We start from the raw sequence: 25,741 nt of genomic DNA, 5'->3' as shown, positions 1-25,741 counted from the left end.
TTGGAGACACTATTCAGCAAGAATGTAGATAACTACTACTGCCACTAGGAGTTATTTTTGTGATAACCAGACACATAACTTGCTACCATATTGGTACACTACTATGATTCATGAAGACACTCTGACAACTTTCATATTTTCTAACTGTGGTGGACATGCAAATAAGATAATAACTATAACAGATGGCATTACTACACAGAAACTAATCACTTCTGTTCTAATTGTAATTTATATATTTCTTCTTATTTCTGCACAAATAATATTATTGGAAAGACTTACCCAGTATTTGGTGCATGTCCCATACCATAAACAGACCTAACATAAAATCTAAGGTGTTGCATCCAGTAATTTTAATACACTCACTGGACGATTTCCAGAGGAATGAACTCGTAATTTGGTATTGCATCTTGCACACAATTAGGGAGGAGCTTCTGTTTGGTTTTGCTGCCTTACCCTGTACTGGATCCATACTCGTGGGTAGAACTAATTGTAGTTGCACCCTCTATTGAGCCACCATCATGTGATGTACTGCTGCTCTTGCACACAGATGATAGCGTATACTTGGCTTTCCGTGGGATGGGGAGAGGCCCTAGCTGTGGAGGCAATGAGGGGGCCACCTGGAATGGGGGTATAGGTTGCCTAACACCAGCTGGCCAAGGCCCTGCTTGCTCCTCCCTGCAACAGCACAAAACACATCCATGCCACTCTGCCACTTAAATAAGTGTCACATCCAGTAATTTTAATACACTCTCTGCACAATTTTCAAAAATGAATTTCTGTTGTGATATTTCATCATGCACAAATTTAGGAAGGTGCTTCTGTTTGGTTGTGGATCCGTACCCTGTACTAGATCCATGCTCATGGGTAGAACTAATTGTAGCTGCACCCTTTGTTGTGCTGTTGCACACAGGTGATACCATATACATGACTTTCCGTGGGATAGGGCACTGCCCTAGCTGTGGAGGCAGTGAGGGGGCCAACTGGGATGGGGGTACAGGTTGCCCAACACCAGCTGGCCACAGCCCTACTTTTTCGTCCCTGCAACAGCACAAACACATCCAAGCCGCTCTGCAGCTCTGTCAGTTAAATAAGTGTCACATCCAGTAATTTTAATACACTCTTTGCACATTTTCAAGAAATGAGATTGTGTTGTGATATTGCATCCTGCACAAAATTAGGAAGCAGCTTCTGTTTGGTTGTGGTGCCTTACCCTGTACTGGATCCATGCCCGTGGGTAGAACCAATTGTAGCTACACCCTCTGTTGAGCCACCGTCATGTGATGTCCTGCTGCTGTTGCACAGAGGTGATACCATATACATTGCTTTCTGCAGGTTGGGGAGAGGCCCTCGCTGTGGAGGCAGTGAGGGGGCCAACTGGAATGAGGGTACAGGTTGCCTAACACCAGCTGGCCACAGCCCTGCTTGCTCCTCCCTGCAACAGCACAAACACATCCATGCCACTCTGCCACTTAAATAAGTGTCGCATCCAGTTATTTTAAAACACTCTCTGCACAATCTCCACAAATGAGTTTCTGTTGTGATATTTCATCTTGCACAAAATTAGTTAGGTGCTTCTGCTTGGTTGTGGTACCTTACCCTGTATTGGATCCATGCTCGTGGGTAGAACCAATTGTAGCTGCACCCTCTGTTGCGCTGTTGCACACAGGTGATACCATATACACGACTTTCCGTGGGATAGGGCACTGCCCTAGCTGTGGAGGCAGTGAGGAGGCCAACTGGGGTGAGGGTACAGGTTGCCTAACACCAGCTGGCCACAGCCCTGCTTGCTCCTCCCTGCAACAGCACAAACACATCCATGCCACTCTGCCACTTAAATAAGTAATTTTAAAACACTCTCTGCACAATATTCACAAATGAGTTTCTGTTGTGATATTCCATCTTGCACAAAATTAGGAAGGTGCTTCTGCTTGGTTGTGGTACCTTACCCTGTATTGGATCCACGCTCGTGGGTAGAACCAATTGTAGCTGCACCCTCTGTTGCGCTATTGCACACAGATGATACGATATACATGACTTTCTGTGGGATGGGACACTGCCCTAGCTGTGAAGGTAGTGAGGGGGCAAACGTGGATGGGGGTACAGGCTGCCTAATCCCAGCTGGCCACAGCCCTGCTTGCTCCTCCCTGCAACAGCACAAACACATCCATGGTGCTCTGCAGCTCTGCCACTTAAATAAGTGTCACATCCAGTAATTTTAATACACACTCTGCACAATTTCCACAAATGAGTTTCAGTTGTGATATTTCATCTTGCACAAAATTAAGAAGGCACTTCTGCTTCGTTGTCGTGCTTTACCCTGTATTGGATCCATGCTCGTGGGTAGAACCGATTGTAGCTGCACCCTCTGTTGCACTGTTGCACACAGATGATACCGTATACATGACATTCCGCGGGATGGGGCGCCGCCCTAGCTGTGGAGGCCGTGAGGGGGCCAACTTGGATGGGGCTACAGGTTGCATAACACCAGCTGGCCACAGCCCTGCTTGCTCGTCCCTGCAACAGCTCAAACACATCCATGCCACTCTTCAATAAGTGTCACATCCAGTAATTTTAATAGACTCCTTGTACAATTTCTACAAATGAGTTTGTGTTGTGATATTGCATCCTGCACAAAATCGGGAAGGAGCTTCTTTTTGGTTCTTGTGCCTTACCCTGTATTGGATCCATGGTAGTGGGTAGAACCAATTATAGCTGCAGCCTCTGTTGAACTATTGCACACAGCTGATACCATATACATGGCTTTCCGCGGGACGGGGAGACTCCCTAGATGTTCAGGTAGTGAGGGGGCTAACTGGGATGGGGGTTCTGGTTGCCTAACACCAGCTCGCCACAGACCTCCTTGCACCTCCCTGCAACAGCACAAACACATCCATGCTGCTCTGCAGCTCTGCCACTTAAATAAGTGTCACATCCAGTAATTTTAATACACTCTCTGCACAATTTCCACAAATGAGTTTCTGTTGTGATATTGCATCTTGCACAAAATTAGGAAGGCGCTTCTGCTTGGTTGTGGTGCCTTACCCTGTACTGGATCGATGCTCATGGGTAGAACCAATTGTAGCTGCACCTACTGTTGAGCTGTTGCACACAGATGATACTGTATACATGGCTTTCCGCGGGACGGGGAGACGCCCTAGCTGTGGAGGCAGTGAGGGGGCCAACTGGGATGGGGGTACAGGTTGCCTAACAACAGCTGGCCACAGCCCTGCTTGCTCCTCCCTGCAACAGCACAAACACATCCATGCCACTCTGCCACTTAAGAAAGTGTCACATCCAGTATTTTTGATACACTCTCTACACAATTTCCAGAAATGAGTTTGTGTTGTGATATTGCATCTTGCACAAAATTAGGAAGGTGCCTCTGCTTGGTTGTGGTGCCCTACCCTGTATTAGATCCATGCTCGTGGGTAGAACCAATTGTAACTGCACCCTCTGTTGAGCCACTATCATGTGATGTCCTGCTGCTGTTGCACACAGGTGATACCGTATACATAGGTTTCCGCAGGATGGGGGGAGGCCATCGCTGTGGAGGCAGTGAGGGGTCCAACTGGGATAAGGTTACAGGTTGCCTAACACCAGCTGGCCACAGCCCTGCTTGCTCCTCCCTGCAACAGCACAAACACATCCATGCCACTCTGCCACTTAAATAAGTATCACATCCAGTTATTTTAGTACACTCTCTGCACAATTTCCACAAATGAGTTTCTGTTGTGATATTCCATCTTGCACAAAATTAGGAAGGCGCTTCTGCTTGATTGTGGTGCCTTACCCTGTACTGGATCCATGCTCGTGGGTAGAACCAATTGTAGCTGCACCCTCTGTTGCGCTGTTGCACACAGGTGTTACCATATACTTGACTTTCTGTGGGATAGGGCACTGCCCTAGCTGTGGAGGCAGTGAGGGGGCCAACTGGGATGAGGGTACAGGTTGGCTAACACCAACTGGCCACAGCCCTGCTTGCTCCTCCCTGCAACAGCACAAACACATCCATGCCAGTCTGCCACTAAAATAAGTGTCGCATCCAGTGATTTTAATACACTCTCTCCACAATTTCCAGAAATGAGTTTGTGTTGTGATATTGCATCTTGCACAAAAAAAGGAAGGAGCTTCTGTTTGGATGTAGTGCCTTACCCCATACATGATTTTGGCTGGTGGCTAGAACCAATTGTAACTGCACCCTTCTCTGAGCCAAACTCATGTGATGTACTGGTACTGTTTCATAGAAAAACTAGTTTATACATGACATTTAGTGGGATGGTGAGAGGCCCCACCTGCAGAGGCAGTGAGAGGGTCAACTTGGATGGTGATAGAGGCTGCCTAACATGAGCTTGTCACAGCCCTCCTATCTCCTCCCTCCAATACTACAAACACATCTATGCCTCTTTACAGCTGTGCTCGTTTTTTAAGTTTTATGTGCAGTAATTTTAATACACTCTCGGTACAAGTTATGGAAGAATAAAATTGGCACTTTGTGTTTTGGAATTTCACCTTGCACAATATTATCAAGGAGCTTCTGTTTAGTTGCAGTGTCTTACCCTGTACAGGAGCTTTTCTGGTGGGGAGACCCAATTATAGCTGGAGACTTTTCTGACCCTTCTTCATATGACGAACTGGCCGTGTTATGTAGGGACACTGTAGTAGACGTGTCTTCTGATGCAGTGGGGACAGGTCGCAACTGCCTACCCAGTGAGAGGCCCAATGGGATTAGAGGTGGAGGCTGCTTAACAGTAGCATGCCGCAGCTCTGCTTGCACCTCCCTGCAACAGCAGAATCACATCTATGGCACTCAAAAGTCCTCAGCTTAAGTGTCCCATTCAGTAATTTTGATGTGTTTTGGTATTCCATCTCACATAAAATTAGCAAGGAATTCTGTTCAGTTGTGGTGCCTTACCTTGTACAGGACCTTTTCTTGTGGGGAGACCCAATTATAGCTGCAGACTTTTCTGACCCTTCTTCATATGATGACCTAACACTGTTATGTTGGGACACTGTAGTACATGTGACTTCTGATGCAGTGGGGATACGTCCCAACCGCTTACCCAGTGAGAGGCCCAACGGGATTAGAGGTGGAGGCTGCCTAACACCAGCCTGCCGCAACCAAGCTTGCTCCTTCCTGCAACAGAACAAACACATCTGTGCCATTTGGCAGCTCCAGACCTTAGTTAAAGTGTCACATCCAATAATTATGATGTGTCTGGGTATTCCATCTTGCATGAAATAACCAAGGATTTCTGTTTGGATGTGATGCCTTACCTTGTACAGAAGCTTTGTTGGTGGATAGACCTCATTGTAGTTGGATGCTTTTCTGAGTCACCTTCATGTAATGTAAAGCTGCTGTTGCACACAGACACTGCAGTATACAAGGGTTTTGGTGCATTGGGGCAGGCAGTGTCAGCTAACACATTGTGGGGGCTGACTGAGATTTGGGTAGAGGCTGAAAATTATCAAGGTGTTCATTTCAGTTGCGGTGCCCTACCTTGTACTGGAGCTTTGCTTGTGGGTAAATTGAATTGTAGCTGCATGCTTTTCTGAGCCATGTTCATGTGATGTAATGCTGCTGTTGCACAGGGACATCTCAGTATATGGGGCTTTAAGTGGGCTGGGGAAAGACCCCAGTAGGAGAGGCAGTGAGGGGGACAACTGGGAAGGGGACATAGGAGGTCTAACACCAGCTGGACACAGGCCTGCTACTATCTCCTTGTGACAGCACAAATACATCTGTACTACTCTGCAGGTCTGGTCCTTTGGAGTGAATAATAAATCTCACTGAAATTATTTACCTGTCTAAATTTCCTTCTCCTACATAATTTCATAAGAATGAAGGACAGTTAATAAATTTTTATCATCACCTGAAAAAATAAGTTTTCATAATTATTTTTCTGTTTATTTGCAGGTGCATGTTCACAGACTCAGTACACACTGAAAACCACACACTACAATAATCCCTATCATAGCACACTTCTTGAAGAGAGAAAACAAAATGGTATAGACCATAAATAAAGTGGAGCATCATGCAATGATTTGTTGATATCTTTTGTACATTTGAACAGAAGAAACATGGCGCTCAATTTATATAGAGTTCACACAATCAAGGCAATAGTGGATAAATTGGAAATTAGTCAATGATCTGTTTTCAGTATCTTACACAATGAAATATTGAATATGAAAAATATTGCTACCTGTTGGTTCCACAGCTATTCACACCATAACAAAAAGCATGCCAAACTGAAACCACAGCAGAAATACTGCAGCTGTCATGGTCATCCAATTGCCATCTCTAGTCACCCAGTCACCTGGATAAGTGTATGGTGTATCACTGTGACCATGAAACAAAGGTGTCTTGGTGTGGTACAAGCAGCAAACAGGTGAACTGTCAAATGAGCATATTACCAAAATCTCCTGTTGAGGTAGGGGGGCTACCAAATGAAGAATCAGGGGAAGCAGTCTGAGTGTGTGTTTTTACACACACTGCTTCTTTGGGCTATCAAACATTGCCATGTACTGTCTTGACATGTCAGCCTGTGAGATTTTCCATGTCTTTGGATGAAGAAATCATTGTGAGCATTTCCAGAAAGACCCGTTTTCAATGTGAAATGTTTCCTGAACCGCCAAACACAGATTTATACAGAATATTCAGAGAATTTCAAACACAATCAAATTGCTGCAAATCATACATTGACTTGTTCTAAATAATCCAATATACACTTACATTACACTAGTCACCAAATCTCAGTCATAAGTGGGGTGAGAGAAAAATGGAAATGTGCACTGTCACTGAAAATTATTGTATCTTTTAGATAGGAGTACATCATACTTCCTATATGTACGTGATTCATAAGTGATATAAATGATTGCATGAGACCTACAGTAGCTTAACCATTATTTGCATGTTCTTCGTAGGCACTGTGTTGACTCCCAATGAAGTTTGGAAGATACCATTACACATACGTCATCTGCTCACCACTCCATGTGGTAGAATCTTTGGAAAGCTTGAAGTAGGTGAGACACGCACTGTAGTCTTAGTAACATCTGATGTTGTACAAAGGTTTCTAAATTTAATTTTCTGAAAAACTGGAAATGTTAATTTTGTGACAGTGCAAGGTTGACTCATCAACATAATTTATGTCTTTTGTTTGTGTAGGATGTAATCCCATGATTTCTGTTATCTTGGGCTATGCTGAAAAAAATGAAATGACAGAAATTCGATATATTGGAGCTGGTTTTATAAATGAATTGCTCATTTCCCCATTTATTTATTGATTCATTCATTGTACTTTCTCAGTGTTGCTGACGCCATGTTTCTAGGATACACACTGTTGGGTGTGTAGTATATGGATCAACTAATATGAGCCTTCAGGAGGAGTTCACTAGCAAATTCAATGCCTGCGGCAAGTTCTTACCCTTTATTGACCTTGTTATGGCATGTGAGGAAGACTTCCTCTCTCCCAGAAGTGTTGCCCAAGGTTTTAACAGTAACTATGGATGCACTCTGTGACACACTAAGCAGTGATTAGTTTGCACTTTGCCAAAGGGTAGCTTTGTAGGATTATGATTTTTTTCTGTAAACAATATGAATTGTATGCATATTGTCAACACATAAATGTACGCAATACAGATACATAAATGTATAGACAAACACATGTAATTTAATGCTTTTTATTTGTGCAGCATATTATATTCAATAATTGTAGAATGTCTCTTAACCGTATCAGTTAATAATTAGCATAATTGTCACCATAATCTATGTACCAATTCAGGCAATCTCTGAAGGTACCTGTAGAAACAATTTTCTAGTAGGTTTTTAGGGTATTCCTGAATGAACGTGTTTTTCTCTTAAGTCTCTGATCACTTGTAAAAGTTTGTGGTAATATGTAATTCCACTGTGTAAGAAACCATGTTGTATTTTTGCTTTGTTTTTCCTACTGAGAAATAAGCCGTCACTGGATTTGGTTCCATATTCATCCTTTAGTGTCCCTGGGAAGCAGCCTGTCATGAAAGAATCATTTATGATTTGCACTAAAAAGTTTTTCACACTGACTGTACAGTTCTTCTGTATGCACAGAGGCCCTTCATTTTTTAGACTGTGCTTAAAAGTGCATAGTTGTACTGTAGTGTTGGGTCATAGAATTATTGTATTTGGTGAGTTTCTGTTCAGACTGTGTTTTGTCAAACGTCTGTTGTATGTAGCTTGGTACCTATGTTTCTGATGTATTGAACTGCAATGTGTGCTCCATTCTTGGGATTATATATTGTGGTACCATGATACTTCAATGTTATGTTTCTTGTGTTTTCTTCTATTTGTCTCCTCTTTGGTGATTTCCAGACTGCATTGATTTTGTTTTCTGGTAATTTTTCGAGATAATTTTTTAATAATTACGCATCAAAATATTCAATCAATCGAAAACAAACTCTTAAACTCACAAGTAGATATAGAAAGCAGTGGTATAAGAACTACTGTTCTCTGTGTAACTGAGCATTGGCTAAAAATCAGTGACATAACTTGTATAAACTTAGACAGTTATAAGTTAGTATGATACTTTTACAGAGAGTATTTTAAAAATGGTGGTAGCTCAATATTTCTTAGAGATTGCCTCTCCTGCCCTGTAACTGCTATTCCATTGGAAAGGTATGCAATTGAAAAACATTTTGAGTGTAGTAGTATAAGTATTGAACTGCAAAATGCAACCCATGTAATAATGTCTTTAAACAGAGCTCCCAATGGTGATTTCAGTGTGATAGGCTGCTATCACAAATTTGGGAGAACAAGTTAATTTTATGTGGAGACTTGAATATTGACTATCTGAATCAAAATATAAAACGGAACTAGAGAGCTTACTTATAATGTATGGTTTACATAACACAATACAAACTTATACCAGAATAGGTATGAACACTTAAACTGCCATTGATTACATAATTACAAATGTTCAGTCTGGCAGATATCATTGCCTTATAGAAGACATGAATTTATCAGATCACCACTCACAGACAGTAATAATAAAAGAAGTAGGGAAATTAGATACAATCAGCTTTATCCCATACAGAGATATGAGAAGTTCTAGCACAACAGACCTAAAGATAGAACAACAAAATGGAAAGTGGACAGAAATGTACTTAAGTAATAGTGTTAATGATAAATATAACAGTTTCCTAGATATCTATTTAAAATTCATTGAAGAATGTTTGCCAACCAAAACTAAACCAATAAAGAAAAAGAGAGGAAATCTGCCATGGCTAACAAAAGGTCTATTAGTATCCTGTAAAAAGTTGAAACTTCTTCACGCAATTTTGAAAGCTCCAGATAGGCCTATTCATTTTGTTGAATATTATAGAGCCGATAAAAAGATTTACAATAAAACTTAAATAGCTGCAAAAGACTGTATAATGGATATGTTATTAAACAAGTTCCCAACAAAGTCAGAAACACTTGGAAGATGATAAACAGAGAAACAGGAAAGTCATCAGGAAATAACAATAAAAGCTTAAGCCTAAAAATCAATAATGTTGTAACAGAAGATCCAATAACCACTAGTAACACTTTCAACCAATACTTTACCAGCAGCTGCCAACAACTTACACAGGGTAACAATAGCGATTCTCTGCAAGTCCAAAAACTAGTTGAGAATAAACAAAAGTCACCCAGTAACTCATGTTACCTGTACCTGGCAACTGAACAAGAGATAAGAAAAGTAATAGAGAAACTAAAAAATAAAGCATCCACAGACATAAATTACCTGTAAAAAAAAAAAAAAAAAAAAAAAAAAAAATTTAAGCTGACTACTAGGAAAATTGCTAAACCCCTGTACCACTCAGTAAATTCATGTCTCAAAAGAGGAATCTTCCCAGATAGAATGAAGATTGCCAGAGCGCTATCACTATTCAAAAAACGTGATCACATGTACCCAAATAATTACAGCCCAGTTAGCCTCCTTCCCACTTTTTCGAAGATCATAGAAAGAATAATATTTGTTAGGTTAATGGCATTTTTTGATAAAAACTCTATCATAAATGGTAGACAGTTTGGGTTCCAGAAGGGAAAATCTACAGTGTCAGCTGCATTTCAACTTATTAATATAATCTCTGCAGGCCTAGATCAAGGTCAAATCCCAGTTGGTGTTTTTTGTGATTTATCTAAAGCTTTTGATCTTGTCAGTCACCACATATTAATAATGAAGCTACACCACTATGGAATTACAGGAAGTGCTCTTGATATCATAAAGTCATTCTGCAGAACAGAAAACAAGCAGTGGAAGTGTCAATCAAGGGAAACATCTATCAGAACTACAAGATATAAAACATGGGGTGCCATGCCACAAGGTACTACACTAGGACCCCTCCTTTTCTTAATATATGTAAATGATTTACCTTGTAACATAGACAGTGAATTGATACTCTTTGCAGATGACACAACAAGAATAACTGTAAGACCGAGCTTACAGGAGGCCACAAGTAAAAGTAATCAAACAGTTGAAATAATCACCCACTGGCTTGAAGTGAATAGGATAATTCTCAATTATTAGAAAACTAATGCAGTCCTATTTAGGAACAACAAAAGAAAAACAAGTTAACCAACAAATTTCAAGAGCTAGATGTAAGAGTAGTTGAAAGTGTTAAATTTCTAGGGATCACTGAGGACAGTTGGTTAAGATGTAAAGATCATATTTCCAATATAAGCAATAAAATTAGCAGTGCTGTTTTTGCTCTGAGATAAATTAAGCCACTAACGACTGAAGATGATGTGCGCATGGTGTATTTTTCATACTTCAATGCTATAATGAGCTATGGTATAGAAATCTGGGGCCACTCAACTCAGCCAATTAAAATATTCAAATTACAAAAGAGAGCAATTAGAATAATGGGAAACAAAAGATCAAGAGATTGTTGCAAGCTTCTCTTCCAAAAATATAAGATTCTAACATTCTACAGCTTGTATATATATAAAATTCTGCTCCTTGCTTGGGATCATAATGATAAATTCAACAAAAATGAAGATGTACACCACCACCACACCACAAACACCAAGAAATTAAGAATTCCACAGCAGAATACAACTCAATATGAGAGAAGCAGTGGTTACAGGGCAGTAAACTTGTACAACTCTTTATCACCACACATCACTAATGACAAATCAAAGGAGAAGTTTAAACAGTCAATCAAACAACTGCTATTAGAAACCCCTTTATATTCAATCAGAAAAATTCTTTCTAATGAAAATAACTGAAGCAAACAGACATAGTACATGAAAAGAAAAATGTACACAGGTACAGAGAAAAAGAAAAAGTAAATTGTATTAACTTCTTAACAGCATTGTTTTATCCAAAGATTTTCTTTTTCTACAGTATTATTGCTGTTAAATTTTTTTATGAATGTAAACAAAACAGGATCTAGAATATGTATCTGCTATGTGACTGTATTATACCGTATATATAAGATGATGGACCCATAGCATAAAATAATTGAAATTCAATGTTCTGTAATTTAGGTACATAGATTATGTATGTCTCATAAAATCTGTTCAGTTTATAGTATCTAAAATTTTGTAATGATGTTTTTAATTCCCGGAAATGTTGTGGCTAAAATTTATTACTTATCTTAGTAAAACTACAGTTAGAATCAGTAAAAGTAATGTATTTTATTGGAAAACTGACAAATCAAATATGTACTTGGACTTACTCCATAAATGTACACCATAAGCTGTTAAATAAATAAATAGATTTCTTTTTGTATGAATGGTATTGGTTACAAAATGCAGCATTGTTTTTGTTGTTTTTTATACTGCTAAGATGGTTGACGATTACAGTCTTCAATATCCCATTAGTTACCCAGTTATTTTTATTTTGTGTTTTAATAGTTTTTAGTACTTCTTCAAAACTGAAATTCAAAACTGAATTTAAATATTGAAATGAACTTTGAAAATTGCCCATTCATGCTAATCTCCATGTACAAGTGTTTCCAAGTTTAAGTGTTCATCTTTGTGACAGATCTGACTCTTTTCGGCATAAAGAATATCATTATGTATGTGAGTATTTTAGTTTTGTTTTTTACACCTATGTTTAATTTTAATATCTGATGCAAGTGATTTGAAAGTTCAGAGTTATGTACAAAGACATCACATGTTAATTTCTCTATATCATTTACTTTACGTACAATGATTGATGCAGAATGCTTGGTTATGCCTGTGACAGTGTCAATCAGTGGTGATAGTCCATAGCTGTACGTAATGTTAACTTCACCAAGAAGTTTAGTCCTATTTATGATGAAAGTGCAAACAAGAGTGAGACAATCATCTTTCTAAATAATGATAAATGTTTACTGTATTTGTAAGTAACTTAGATGTGCTAAAAAAATTATGCAACCCCATAAATATCCAAATTACTGACATTAGGTCACAGAAATATTTTTGGGAATCATATAGAAAAATCCAAGGTAATATCAGTGTTCTATGGTTCCCTAATTTAATAGAAAACATATAAAACTTCAAAAATATTTCATGCTCTCTTTTAGGTTTCACAGAGGTTTCAGACAGGATTTACCCTTCACGTGCTTCTTTATTGGAATATTCAATCATTGGTTGTGATGGTGTGTCCAAATGGGTGGAAAAGTCTCTTGGATCAACTGCTACTGCCCATGTCAATGGAGCATCTACCACAGCTTTTAGTCCCAAAACCAGTAAGTAAGAATTAGCTTCTGACCAGTTGGTAATAATTACAAACTGCCACAATTTGTACTTTAGCACATGACAATGTCATTGAGCAACTAAGGCCACATAATGATTTTTGTAACTTTCAAGTCTTACTTGTCACACATTTCAGATCATGAACTCCAGCAGCATTGTAATAGTCTCAAATATAATTTGTTTTGCTAATTAACATAAATTAACATAAATTAATAAACCTTTCTTGTATCTGCTACTGTCAGCTGGCACCATACAAGGAACAGTTCACTGTGATGAGTACAGAATACATGTCCAAGGATGGGTGAAATGTAGTGAAACACTGATAGAACCATCCCTTTCCTGGAGGATTTTTCCTGGCTTTTGTATAACACAATGATATTGTCTCTCTTCCTCACTTGAATTACAATATCTCTTGCAGTGCCCTGAGCCACCATTGGTTGGCACTCATTGTAGTTTCTGGTGCCTCTTAGTTGATACCTCTGTGACAAAATTCACAAACGCACTAGATGTACAATACATGATTAAAAGTATCTGGACATTGCCAAAAAGGCACGTTATTCATATTAGGTGCATTTTGCTGCCACCTACTGCCAAGTACTCCATATCAGCGACCTCAGTAGTCATTAGGCATTGTGAGAGAGCAGAATAGGGTGCTCTGCGGAACTCATGGACTTCAAACGTGGTCAGGTCTTTGGGTGTCACTTCTGCCATATCTCTGTACAAGAGATTTCCACACTCCTAAACATCCCTAGTTCCACTGTTCCCAATGTAATGGTGAAGTGAAAACATGAAGGGACATGTACAGCACAAAAGCATACAGGCCAACCTTGTCTGTTGAGAGATACAGACGGCTGATGGTTGAAGAGGGGCATAATGTTTAATAGGTAGTTATCTATACAGACCATCACACAGGAATTCCAAACGGCATCACGATCTACTGCAAGTACTATGACAGTTTGGCGCGAAGTGAGAAAACTTGGATTTCATTGTGAAGCAGCTGCTCATAAGCCACACTTTGCACCGGTACCATACCAAACAACACCACACTTGGCGTAAGGGCGGTTGAACAGTGGAAAAACATTGCATGGAGTGATGAATCACGGTACACAATGTGGTGATCTGATGGCAGGGTGTGGGTATGGCGTACGCCCTGTGAACGTCATCCGCCAGTGGATGAAGTGCCAACAGTAAAATTTGGAGGCGGTGGTGTTATGGTGTGGCCATGTTTTTCATGGAGGGGGCTTGCACCCCTTGTTGTTTTGCATGGCACTATCACAGCACATGTCAACACTGATGTTTTAAGCACCTTCTAGCTTCCCATTGTTGAAGAGCAATTTGGGGAGGGTAACTGCATCTTTCAACACAATTGAGCACCTGTTCATAATGCACAGCCTGTTGTGGAGTGGTTACATGACAATAACATCCTTGTAATGGGCTGACCTGAATTCTATAGAACAGCTTTGAGATGTTTTGGAATGGCAACTTTGTGCCAAGCCTCACTGACCAACATTGATACCCCTCCTTAGTGCAACACTCTGTGAAGAATTGGCTGGCATTCCCCATGAAACCTTCCAGCACCTGATTGAACGTATGTCTGTGAAAGTGCATCTGTCATCAAGGATAGGGGTCGGCTAACGCCATATTGAATTTCAGCGTTACCAACGGAGGGTGCCACAAACATGCAAGTCATTTTCGGTCAGATGTCCGGATGCTTCTGATCACATAGTGTACATGGGGGTAATGTATCTAGCATCATCACTGCATACAGAGGTCATCAGAAATCTTTGTCTCATAAACATAACACTGGAGGAGACACTTAACTCTCTGACAGAGGCAGGAGTCCATTGAAGAAGATTGCTACCGTAAATAAAAGTCAGTTATCATGAAAGAAACTGTTGAACTTAGAAAATATTCAGAGAAAATTGTGTCAATGGAAACTATGCTAGGGCAACAGTCTCAGTAAAATGATTATTGTATTACTTTTGTGTCGGAGATTTCTTATACAATGTGAATGCAAGGAAGAGTCTTCAGTGGGATAAGAAGCACAAACCATGCACTACCTACCAGGGAAACACAGTATGCTATTAAACATGATTCTCTTCACAGTTATGCCTGCAGCAGAATGTGCTTGATTTTGAAGAATGTCATCAAGACCAAACTAGCAGAGGTTTTGGAATGGCTTGAGGAATCGTATCATTTAACATATTATGGCAAACAAACACACAGTCTAATGATGAAATACAAGATTAATAATTATCCTCAGTATTTGCAACATGCAGTCTTTCATAGTTAATGAAGATTAATCTGTGAAACAGAACATGCTGCAAGCAGAGTCCACAAGCTCCGACTATGTGGAAACCTGTATCATCCTTAACAAAAATGAAAAACTATTACTAAATATCAGGTGTAGACCATAAGACAATCAGTTGTAGACCAAAAGACAGACAGTGACATGAACTTGGGAGTGTGCAAAAATTTTTCCAAGATAGTGCAAAATTCAAAACTTTGCTAGTTTTAACATAATTGATTAAGTGATTGTGAGAATTATGCCCCATGAACTAAATTTGACAAAAAGTACACAAAACTTACTGTACCTTGAAAGATGGACATTTGGATATTTATTTCCTTAGTATTTTGAAGGCAGATTATTTTTGTACCTAAACAATAAATATATTCAAAAATATCTACTTATATTACTAAGATGAATATATATGTGATATTATGATTCAACTAATATATCTGAAATTACATTCTCATATCATTAAATGTAGAACACCCAACACATTATGAACTAAAACTAGAAAATATTCACAAAAATGATTTATTTTAACTTGCATAATGTTAGGTGGAATTGGAAAATTAAAAACCTGAAATAAGAAAAAAGTCAGAATGACAGAGAAAATCCTGTTGGATGACAACAGAAATGTCACTTTGTTATCCATAAAAGTGGAGGAACAGGAAATAAACTTTTACAAAAGTTTATTCTACTCTGTTATTGCTTGTAAGACTTTGTTTACTTACAAGACTTCACATCTGTTCACATTAATGGACTTACTGCATTATTTCCATAAGTCCTATTTTTTAGTGCTGGCTGAAATAACTGAATTTGAAGAAAATGTGTTTTGAACCTATATTTTTTTATTAAAATTGTAGCCTAGGGCCAGCCAGTATATGACTAGATGAATGTGGGAAACCTCCAAAAACAATTGTCAAATTGGCTGGTAGAATCAACTTTTAGCAACATAGGACAGCCCCAAGGTAATCCTTATCTTTCCTGTTTGTCACATTATTGTGCAGGATGCCAACTGGAATTTATAATTCATAGCTGCATATGGGGCTGTATTTCACCAACAGACAGAAGGCCCCAATCCTGGAGAGCATATTTTGATGACCTTGGAATGTCACAATTTTCTCAACTAAAATTTTGTGGATGAAGTATCAATTTAAGCATACACAAGTTAGCGTAACTGTCTTCTTCTTACTGTACTACAATAGCTCTGTTTGTAAAACTGAATGGAGAAGCAGTAGACCATCATGGGTTTTATTTTCCCATAGATACATGGTAAACTACTATTGTGCACCAGATGACTAGATGGAGGGGTGTCATTACAGGAAATGCGAGTAGATGACAGGCACATATACAGCTGCCAAGCTTATGTGGTGAGAACTGGAGACAGAATCCCTGCACCATGGTGTTAGACTAGCTCCTTTCTGCAACTAGCTCCTTTCTGCAACTCAGTGAGTGCTGAACAAGGAAATGACAGAAGAAGACTGAAGACATTATCCTGACAAATTACAGCTACCTCAAAGAATTGGTATGCTTATCTGTAAAAAGAGTGACAAATGAGAAAACCCAAAATACATAGTGATTATGTACCTGTTGTTGTGGTTGGCATTGTTAAATCTGCAGTTTGGGGGTGTTGCAGGCAATGACTGCTAGAAATCCAGTATGAATAAAAAATTGGTACCTATTTCCAGGAGGGTGCATGCGTATGGACATGGATAACAAAATTTTTTGTTAAGTAAGATAGAGGGAACTTGTGGATGATGGTGAAACAGCACTAAAGTATGTAATGGATAAAGATTGAAGAACAACACAGATTATAAGTCCTCTTGAAACCTTGGTGTGACACAGGAACAGGTTTTATCTTACATGTTTCTGCTTGTATATTGGCGTTTGCCAGTAAGATGAGTTGTCCAAGTTACTTGGTACGGCCACTGGAGTGGATAATGCTGCTGTCACATCCTCTGTGTTCCCAAAACATAAACTCAACTATTAGGCACAGGTTTCCTATCCTACAGTGTCTTACTGATTGTACTTCAATAGGTGATAATGCCACAGAACATGTGAGGCTGTCAGATGATTTGTGTTGTGTTCCTTGCATATGAATTTCATAAAAACAATGTTTTTTTAAAAGTCTGCAACTTTGTCAGTAAGAATTTAAATAACAAAATATAGTGTGACTTATTGGTACATTTTTCAAGTGCTGTAAATTACCAAAACACATGAACATGCAAAGAAATTCCTGATCTACATCATGAAATGCATGATAAAATGTAGCTAGAGCACCGTTCTATTGTTTGAATCTCTTTGAGTGTTGGTGACTGCATTATTATCAGCCATCCATAAGGCTTGTTGGCTTTGGTAAATTAGGTACTGAGTATTGGCTACTCACAAAGGGAACAGTGTAGTGAGCTTCATGTGTCTGTGATGAGTGATATGAATATCAGCTTCAACATACTGGTATTAAAACCTCATTTCTGTTTTTTTCCATCCCTTGGTCCAATGATCGTGTTTTCTCTCTTATTTTTCCCTTGAATTAAGCAATCTCTGGAAGAATCCAGAGCTACCATATGTCTATGTATTTTGTGCTGATGTGTTGATCAACAGTCACCTAAAACTTTACACAAATGTTACTAGTAGTTTGTGATGTTCTGTTGATGTACAGTCTCTGAAGACTTTATAGCCCTCAATAAGTTGAAATCACCTTTGAAAACAGTCAAAAACCTACAAGGAGCACCTGAATATACCAGACACATCATTTTACCCTTTCTAATTGTTTGAAAAGCTTTATTAAACTTTATCAGCTTTGTAAGCTTTCACATCTTCCTTAAGAAGATATATACTTAGCGTAATAATCCAAAGAATCAATTTGTTTCTGTTTCCTGCTGTTATGGTACCGTTTCTTCATCTATACTAAAATTTAACCTCCAAATCACTCATCTTGCTGCATCTTAACATTTCGGTTAGTAGCTTGTGATAGATGAAATACACTGAAATAGTTTGATGTGTTATTTCTATGATTTCAATGCTAAGTTCATTTGAAATACAACAGTGCTTAAAATCGTAACATGTTATCAGCACTTGTACACATAAAAAATAGCTGTAAAGGGTAAACACTGACAGCCAACTTTGCAAGTGAAGCCCCACCATTGTTATTCTTTTTAATGATTTTCTTTTAGGTATGTCATGCTGTAATTCGTTTAGGGCATCAAACAACTTGTCAATATGATGCACTTAAACAGACAAATGGATATATGTGGGCTATGATATCAAAGGAATAGTATTTACTACTTGACACTGAAGTCAGCACAGCACTGGCAGCATGTTCACATCCTTTAAATTTCTATTGAATGTAGCAGTACTGAAAGAATGTGGTGATGTTCTAGGCTGCTTCATACCTTTTTTGCCTGACAAGGTACATTTGAAAAATGTCTCATGAGCATTGAACCCATGTTTTGGACACAGGCATAGCCAATACAATAGATATCAGTAACACACACTTTAGCTGCCAATTTAACTGGTATCTAACAGACTAACAGAATGTCAGCTGTAAGTAATCCATGTGTCCAGCACATAGTGCTTTATCAGCATAAGATAAGATTATTCTGACACTACAGTATTCATGTGTGAGTGATGTAGTGAACTGTAAGCGGACATTTTGTATTTGTGTTTGTATTGCTCACAATGAGGACTGATGCAAACAAGATGTTATGAGGTTTTATACCAATTTAATTACCATCTTTATCATGTGAAGTACTTGAAGAGGAAAGAGACAATGCAAACACTATTTTTGGTTTGATCAAGAAACTTGAAAATGTCACTATCACTGAAATCACAGAGATTGAAGAACTGGTGCAAATGCCTTCCAAGGCCATTACTGATGTTGAATCAATTTATAACACTTTTAGTGATGATTGCAGCAAAAAATAAAGAGTGGTCATTTAAAACAATTATGCATCACTTCAGAAAAGTCAAGGTCAGGGACTATCTGTCTCATTATCAGAGATAGTAGGAACAACAGAGAAAAACGTGAAAAACTGTAGTTCACATCACAGAATAGTTAGTGTACTTTCCAAGAGGCAAGGGCCAATTCCACGGCTGTGCATGATGCTGATATAAGGCTGTTGGCATACACAAAAGCTAAAGTGCTTGGATTGACACATTCCAAAGCTTAACCTAACTGAGTGCGGAATTTTGAGGCAGTTCACAAGATTCTGTGGCACAAATTTATGCAGTATGTAAACTGCAAACATGTTCAAGTACAAGAAGAGACGGAGAATTCTGTAATTGCCATTGGTATTAAATTCATGGATGTGTTATTGTTGTACAGTCAATACCATTACTGAGGACTCCAAAGTTGGCAGATCAAGTGCAGTTGCCATTCACCAACAGTCACCACTGCAGTGATTGCTGTCCAGCCCCAAGCATCAGCCGGCTCATATCCAATGCGGAGCCACTTGGCAGCACAGTGATGTACATTGGTATTCAGTGTTTACTTCATCTCAGAGATGTCAACTCATGGCTGGGGCAGTTATTTTTATGAAACTCTGACTTCAGTCAGCACAACTGAACTATTGTACAGAGATTTGCAATTGTACATGTCAACACCATCTGTAAGGAAAGGACTGCACCCCACACCGGTCTTCAATTTATAAACTGACTACTCTCAATATAACTGCTTTCAAATGTTCAAATGTGTGTGAATTTCTAAGGGACCAAACTGCTTAGATCATTGGCACACTACTTAAATTAACTTATACTATGAACAACACACACTCATGGCCGAGGGAGGACTCGAACCTCCAGCAGGAGGCGCTGCACAGTCAATGACATGATGCCTCTGATTGCACGGCCACTGCACACGGCATAACTGCTTTAAATTATGTTTGTTATTCATTCTATGTTTGAGTTATGCTTCAATTCCTGTGCACCTTCCTGAACAGAATTGTATTTTGTATGCATGTCTACCACTAAGAAACAAATTGTTCAATGCTGACACTAAGAGCTACAACATCTGGCGACAAGTAAAAATAAGGTTTTGAAAGTGCTGTTTAAATTTTGGAAAATTTGTGTCTGTGTGAGATCTGGCTGTTGCCCACCAGTATTTAGGTGTACTAATGTGTTCTTTCTACAGAATACTGGCAGAAGACTGCTTCCAGTATATATACTGTATTTTATTGTTGTTCAGTACTCTGATTTTACTTGTGCTTGGAATTAGTCATTGCTTGCACCTTTACCTAAATTTGTGTATGCCATTTCTATTCCAGATATGTCACTTAAACATGTTGCTCCATTTCAGGCACTACAGATCCAGCAACTTAGGAATAGTATGAATAGACTTTTGGAGTTTCAATCAAACATAACAGCATGGCGTCCTGCTAATAAGGCCACACTGCAGCAATCTAAATCTACCTGTGCATCTAAGTTCTGAGAATTTTATGTACAGCAGGAAGACTGGATGGGTATTTTTTACAGCTGCAGGCACACTTTTCAGTCTATCACATACAATGTACAAAGTGTTTTGCTCATTTTCTTTCAACAGTTGGTGTTGACACTCACCAGCATTGTTGTAAACTGTTTCCTGCAGCTTTCACTAAGAATGTTGCTTATGACAATTTAGTAACTGCTTCAGAGAAGCATTTTGATGAATAGATTTGTGTAGCAGCTGCAAAGTATAAACTTTTTTACACTGCTAAGGAAACAAGAGCAAAGTAACAAACAATAGGTTGTATATTTCATTCTTAACCAGGCAGTGCAAATTTAAATGTCAATGTGGTTAATATTATAGTGACAAGGTGTGGCATGATGCCATTACCCAAAATGTGGTAGACAATTCTCTTATAGCTCAAATTATCATATTCAAATATCCTACTCTCAAGCGGGTTGCTGATTTGTTGGATCACCAAGACATATTTGATAGACTGACGTTCAAGCTAGTGGCAGTAGTAAACAGTGTATGCATGCAGGTTATGCACCATGGCCCAGTGAGGAATGTTCAAGACCAGCCTGGCCCGTGCTACGTGGTGGAAGTAGTAACCACCTGCCTCACACTAAGCAAGCAGTAAACAAAGTAAAGTCATGTCCATAATGTCTCAAAGTACATAAATGGCTAGCTTGTCCTTGTAGAAAGGTGCAATGTTTTAAATGTGGCAAACATTGGAACATTCAAACATTTTGCATGCAAAACAATTTCTGAACAAGTCAAATGTTTGTTCATTAAAAAAGAAAGATAAGAGTGTGAATGTAATTGTGTCAAAGACAGTTCCTGAGGCAAACATTGTTAAGCCTGTCAGTTCCAAGTCTGTAGCGTAGTCAGTCACAAAGTCATAGAATTGGTCCTCAATGCAGAGAAAAGCTAAGTTATTCATGCCTTTGAACATTTCTCAGCAAATTTTGTATCTGCAACTAGACACAGTAATATCAGTCACTGTGTTAAACAGGCTTACATAAGAACAATTACATTAGCAAAAACTTTCAGACTCACAAATGGTACTGTCCATTTACAATGGAGGTGACATTCTGATTCTTGGCATGTCTAGTTTACATGTCACTTTTAAGAAAGTAACTAAAACAATGTCATTTGTGCTGCTATACACAAAAGACAGCATCGAATTATTTTTGGCATTGACACTTTTGACTTGTCTGGCTTACATATTTAGGAAAATGCTTCGTCTGTCAACACATTTGTACCTAATGACATTTTATCTCAACTGTTCAAAGAATTTCAGGATGTCTTTCTAGACTCTTTACGTAAGGCCAATGATTTTGAAGCTCTTATTACTCTGAAAGCAAATGCACATTCAAAAATCTCCCAAGCACAGCCAGTCCCATATGCCATATATAGAGAGATGAAAAATGAAGTGTATTTGGCTGTCAAGATGGCAGTGAATGAGGCTATCAGTGACTACCAAAACCCAAAGAAACTTAAGTTATATGAAAACCATCAACAACACCAGTGTTAGTGTTCCCACACTCATGGATAACCAAAGAACTGAAAGCAGAAATACTGAACTGTATTTTCAAATGACTAAGGAAGATACAATTTATCTTCCACACCGCTCTAAAGATGTGAGCTATTAAACAAGGATGCAAGACCCACTGTGATCCCTGTCAGATTGCATACAGAATTTAAAACTGAATTAGATCTCATTTTCACTATAATATATCATACATCCCTTAACAGTAAACTAGGCCTATGACTAAAAAAGAGCACAGTTCACACCTGTGTACATGAATGATAACAGAAGCAATCCAGAAAACTACCATTCAGTCTCACTGACAGCCATCTATTGTGGAATCCTTCAACATATCCTGAGCTCAATCATTACAAGTTACCTGAAACAAAATGACCTCCTCCATCTCAACCAGCATGGATTCCAACAACATTGTGCATGCTAAACCCACTTGAGCATTTTTAATGTGACATTCTAAAAGTCATGGATCAAGGAAATCAGATAAATGCAGTATTTACAGACTTCAGAAAAGCATTAGACTCAGTACCACACCAAGGTTGACTAATTATGAATATACTGAGTATCAACCAAAATTATTGACACAGTTGAAGATATCTTGGTCGACAGAAAATAGTATGTTATCTTGGATGAATGGTCTTCAACAGAGGTCCAAGTACTTCAGATGGGCCCGTGAAAGTATGCTAGAACACTTCTCCATGTTGTATGTTACTGATATGGCAAACCATATCAAAACAGAACCTCAGACGTACCCCGAGTGTACAGTTTTCTGTGTGAAGTATTCCTTGAAAAAAGCTACAAGAACATTAGTCAAACCTTAATAAAATTTTGAGATGGTGCAAAGATTAGCAACTTGCTTTAAATGTACAGAAATGTAAAGTCATGCTCTTCACAAAATGAAACAAAGTCATAATTCTCTGTGGTTACAATATCAGAGAATTGCACTTAATATCAATTGACTCATATAAATACCTAGGTGTGACTATTGGTAGGGTTACAAAATCAGTTAACAGTAAATATGGCTTCTGTGGGAGGAACAAATGACAAGGATGGTAGGGTTATGAAATTAGTTAACAGTAAATATGAATTCTGTGGAATGAACAAATTACAAGGAAGCACCACAGAAAACAATATCACCATCTAATAAGAGTGAAGAGGAAGAGATATCATGTTGGACAGAAAATATAAACAGCAGATCACAATGAACCACCAGGCACAGGACAGCACCCGAACAACACATGAATGATATTTTATGGTCCAATTCACTGCAGAAGGATACAACCAAGGAGAACTCCAGGACTCTCAGGAGATAAAAATCAAGACAGAAATGAAAAGAAGACCAGCGTTTACTCTTCAAAGAATTAACCAAGCAAGAAATGTACCTCTCATAGAATTGAATGATTTGGTAACTCTCCCATATCACAATTTACAGGGCCTAACCAGTAACTTATATGAGCTACAGGTACTTTTGAATGATAAACTAAAGGAGATTTCAGTCTTGTGTGTAACTGAACACTGGCTGCAAGATATACAAAAATGTGCAGCTGGGATTACAGACTTTGCAGGGAAACATACAGAGTGGGTGGAACATGTACATATGTAAAAATGGATAGTAAACCAAAAGAAATTAAGTTTAAAAATATCTACTGTATTGAAAAATATTTTGAATATGGCTTATGTTAACTAACAGAAAGCAAAATTATAATTGCATCTATAAATAGGCAATTTTGAATTGTTCTCTGAAAGTCTGGAAAACCGTCTGAACTGTCTAGATTGTCAGTCAAAATACATAATTATGCTTATGGATTTCAATGTTAATTTCAAGGACAACTGGAAAAAAAGGGCAGAAACTGCTTAATGTACTCAAATCATACAATATGGACACATGTGCAGAAGATATCACCAGATATGGCAGCAGTAGTGAAATTGCTATTGACCAAAAATTCATTGATGAAACAAAATGTGACTTTAAATCTGAGCTATTGGATATAGGTTTCTGTATCCAATTAAATTAACTTAGATACCTCATGTGAAAAGTGTCAACAAGAGATATTCTGAGAGAAGATTAATTAAGGATCACTGCACTGGGGTCTTTAATCTCATGTTAAAAAATGTAAACTGGAATACGGAAACAAGTAGTTCTGTAGATATAAAATTCAACAAGTTTTTGTCAAATTATAAATAGTGCTATGACAATTCATTTCCTCTGAAGAGAACAAAAATAAACAATCAAATTCATGGATAACAACTGAAATCAAAAAGTAATCAGAAAGTCATAGAATGCTATATACGAACGCAAATCAAAATAATATCTTGAAACCATATGCAAAATGTTATGGAAAATATCATTGAGTGGCTATAGTGGCTGCAAAAAGAAGCACAATGATTCATATATCATAATAGGGAACAACAAAATGAAATCTGTGTGGAAACTTATTAATAATCATACAAGCAAACATGAAAACGCAAGTAATACATTCCCAATAAAACACAAAAATGAAATTGTTGATGATCCACTGCTAATAGCTAATATATTTAATGATCATTACATTAATATAGCCCAAAAACCTGACCACAAGTGTATATAGTCCAAAGACAAACCTAATAGCTCCAATAAATGGAAAGACAATGCTCCTATATCCCATAACACCTGAAGAAGTACGGAGGGCTATCAGTAAAGTAAAGAGTAAAATGACCTGCCGATTTGTTTGAACCACTGTCAAAATTATTAAATATAGTAGCAATAATATTTTCTCTCAACTTGTGGACATAATCAAAGACTCCTTTGGAATTGGTGTGTTTCTAAGTGAACTTCAACTGTCACCAGTAATAACAGTTTATAAAAGTGGTGACAAGTTTGATATAAAAAATCTCAGATCACTATCATTCTAACCCACACTTTCAAAAATAATCGAAAGAATAATGTATGACTGATTGCCAGATTTACTAAAAACATTCTTGTAAATGAACAGAATGGTTTCAGAAAAGGCAAATCAACACAAATGTCTCTCTTCAATTTCCTAAAACTTGTTTACAAAGCTATAGGGGACAAGGAACCGGTCTGTGGGTTGTTTTTGGATGTTTCCAAAGCGTTTGATCTTATAAATCACAAACTACTACTGTCACAACTATATAGTTATGGTGTCCATGGTGTTTCCTATCAGTGGTTCAAGTCATATTTAACTGATAGAAAACAAAAAGTGCAAATTTCTCAGGATGGTAATGTGTATCATTCTGAATATAATAAGAGTTAATTATGGGGTGTCCCAGAACTTGATAATAAGACCATTGTTATTCTTGGTTCTTATTAATGACCTACCACAAAGATTTTCAACAGCTGATACACTATATTGTTTGCTGATAATACCAGATTCTTTATAAAATGGAAGAATGGTTATGAACGCAGAAAGAAATAAAAAAAACAGCAGAAGGGGCTGAAAATGGTTAAAAGGTAATTATCTAGGTATCAGTGACAAGAAAACTGTAAGGATGATCTTCAACCGTATAAGAAACAAAAATAGGACAAATGTAAAATTCGAATTATCAAATAGCCAAACTCAGCAAAAGAATCACATAAAATTTTTAGTATTACAGATGGGTGAGCATCTGAGATGGGAAAACATGTATAAATGCTCAACAAGAAATTAAGCAAGCAATGTTACATTTGAAGAGTTCTTAAAGATTGCTGCAATACTGAAACAGTGTTAAGTGCTTATTACACATTCATGCATAGTCTACTGAGGTATGGTGTAGTATTCTGGGCAAAAGGCCCTGTGCGCAAAGCAATCT

General features: G+C 38.1%; 1 protein-coding gene across 1 annotated transcript; it reads right to left on the bottom strand.

The window, feature by feature from the left end:
* Positions 1-327: 327 nt before the first annotated feature.
* Positions 328-6,878, bottom strand: LOC126471149 (uncharacterized). Its single transcript, XM_050099248.1, has 18 exons — positions 6,745-6,878; positions 6,268-6,337; positions 5,505-5,763; positions 5,275-5,455; positions 4,913-5,134; positions 4,557-4,778; positions 4,153-4,233; positions 3,791-3,988; positions 3,405-3,626; positions 3,043-3,240; positions 2,673-2,870; positions 2,317-2,514; positions 1,947-2,144; positions 1,597-1,794; positions 1,211-1,432; positions 841-1,038; positions 454-675; positions 328-406 (listed from the first exon to the last, which is right to left on the bottom strand). The coding sequence occupies exons 1-18, from the start codon at positions 6,876-6,878 to the stop codon at positions 328-330; spliced, it is 3,300 nt and encodes a 1,099-aa protein (XP_049955205.1).
* Between the last annotated feature and the right edge of the window lie 18,863 nt (positions 6,879-25,741).

Source organism: Schistocerca serialis, chromosome 3 (assembly GCF_023864345.2).
Source record: "Schistocerca serialis cubense isolate TAMUIC-IGC-003099 chromosome 3, iqSchSeri2.2, whole genome shotgun sequence".
Lineage (NCBI taxonomy): Eukaryota > Metazoa > Arthropoda > Insecta > Orthoptera > Acrididae > Schistocerca > Schistocerca serialis.
The sequence above is the reverse complement of the archived record's forward strand: the minus strand, read 5'-3'. Positions and strand labels throughout refer to the sequence as shown.

Coding starts and splice junctions, on each gene's coding strand:
- LOC126471149 (XM_050099248.1), bottom strand. CDS start 6,878: ATGCAATCATTTATATCACTTATGAATCACGTACATATAGGAAGTATG. Junction 5,135..5,274: donor CAACAAAGCTTCTGTACAAG/GTAAGGCATCAC, acceptor GTTCTGTTGCAG/GAAGGAGCAAGCTTGGTTGC. Junction 1,039..1,210: donor GGGCATGGATCCAGTACAGG/GTAAGGCACCAC, acceptor GTGCTGTTGCAG/GGACGAAAAAGTAGGGCTGT.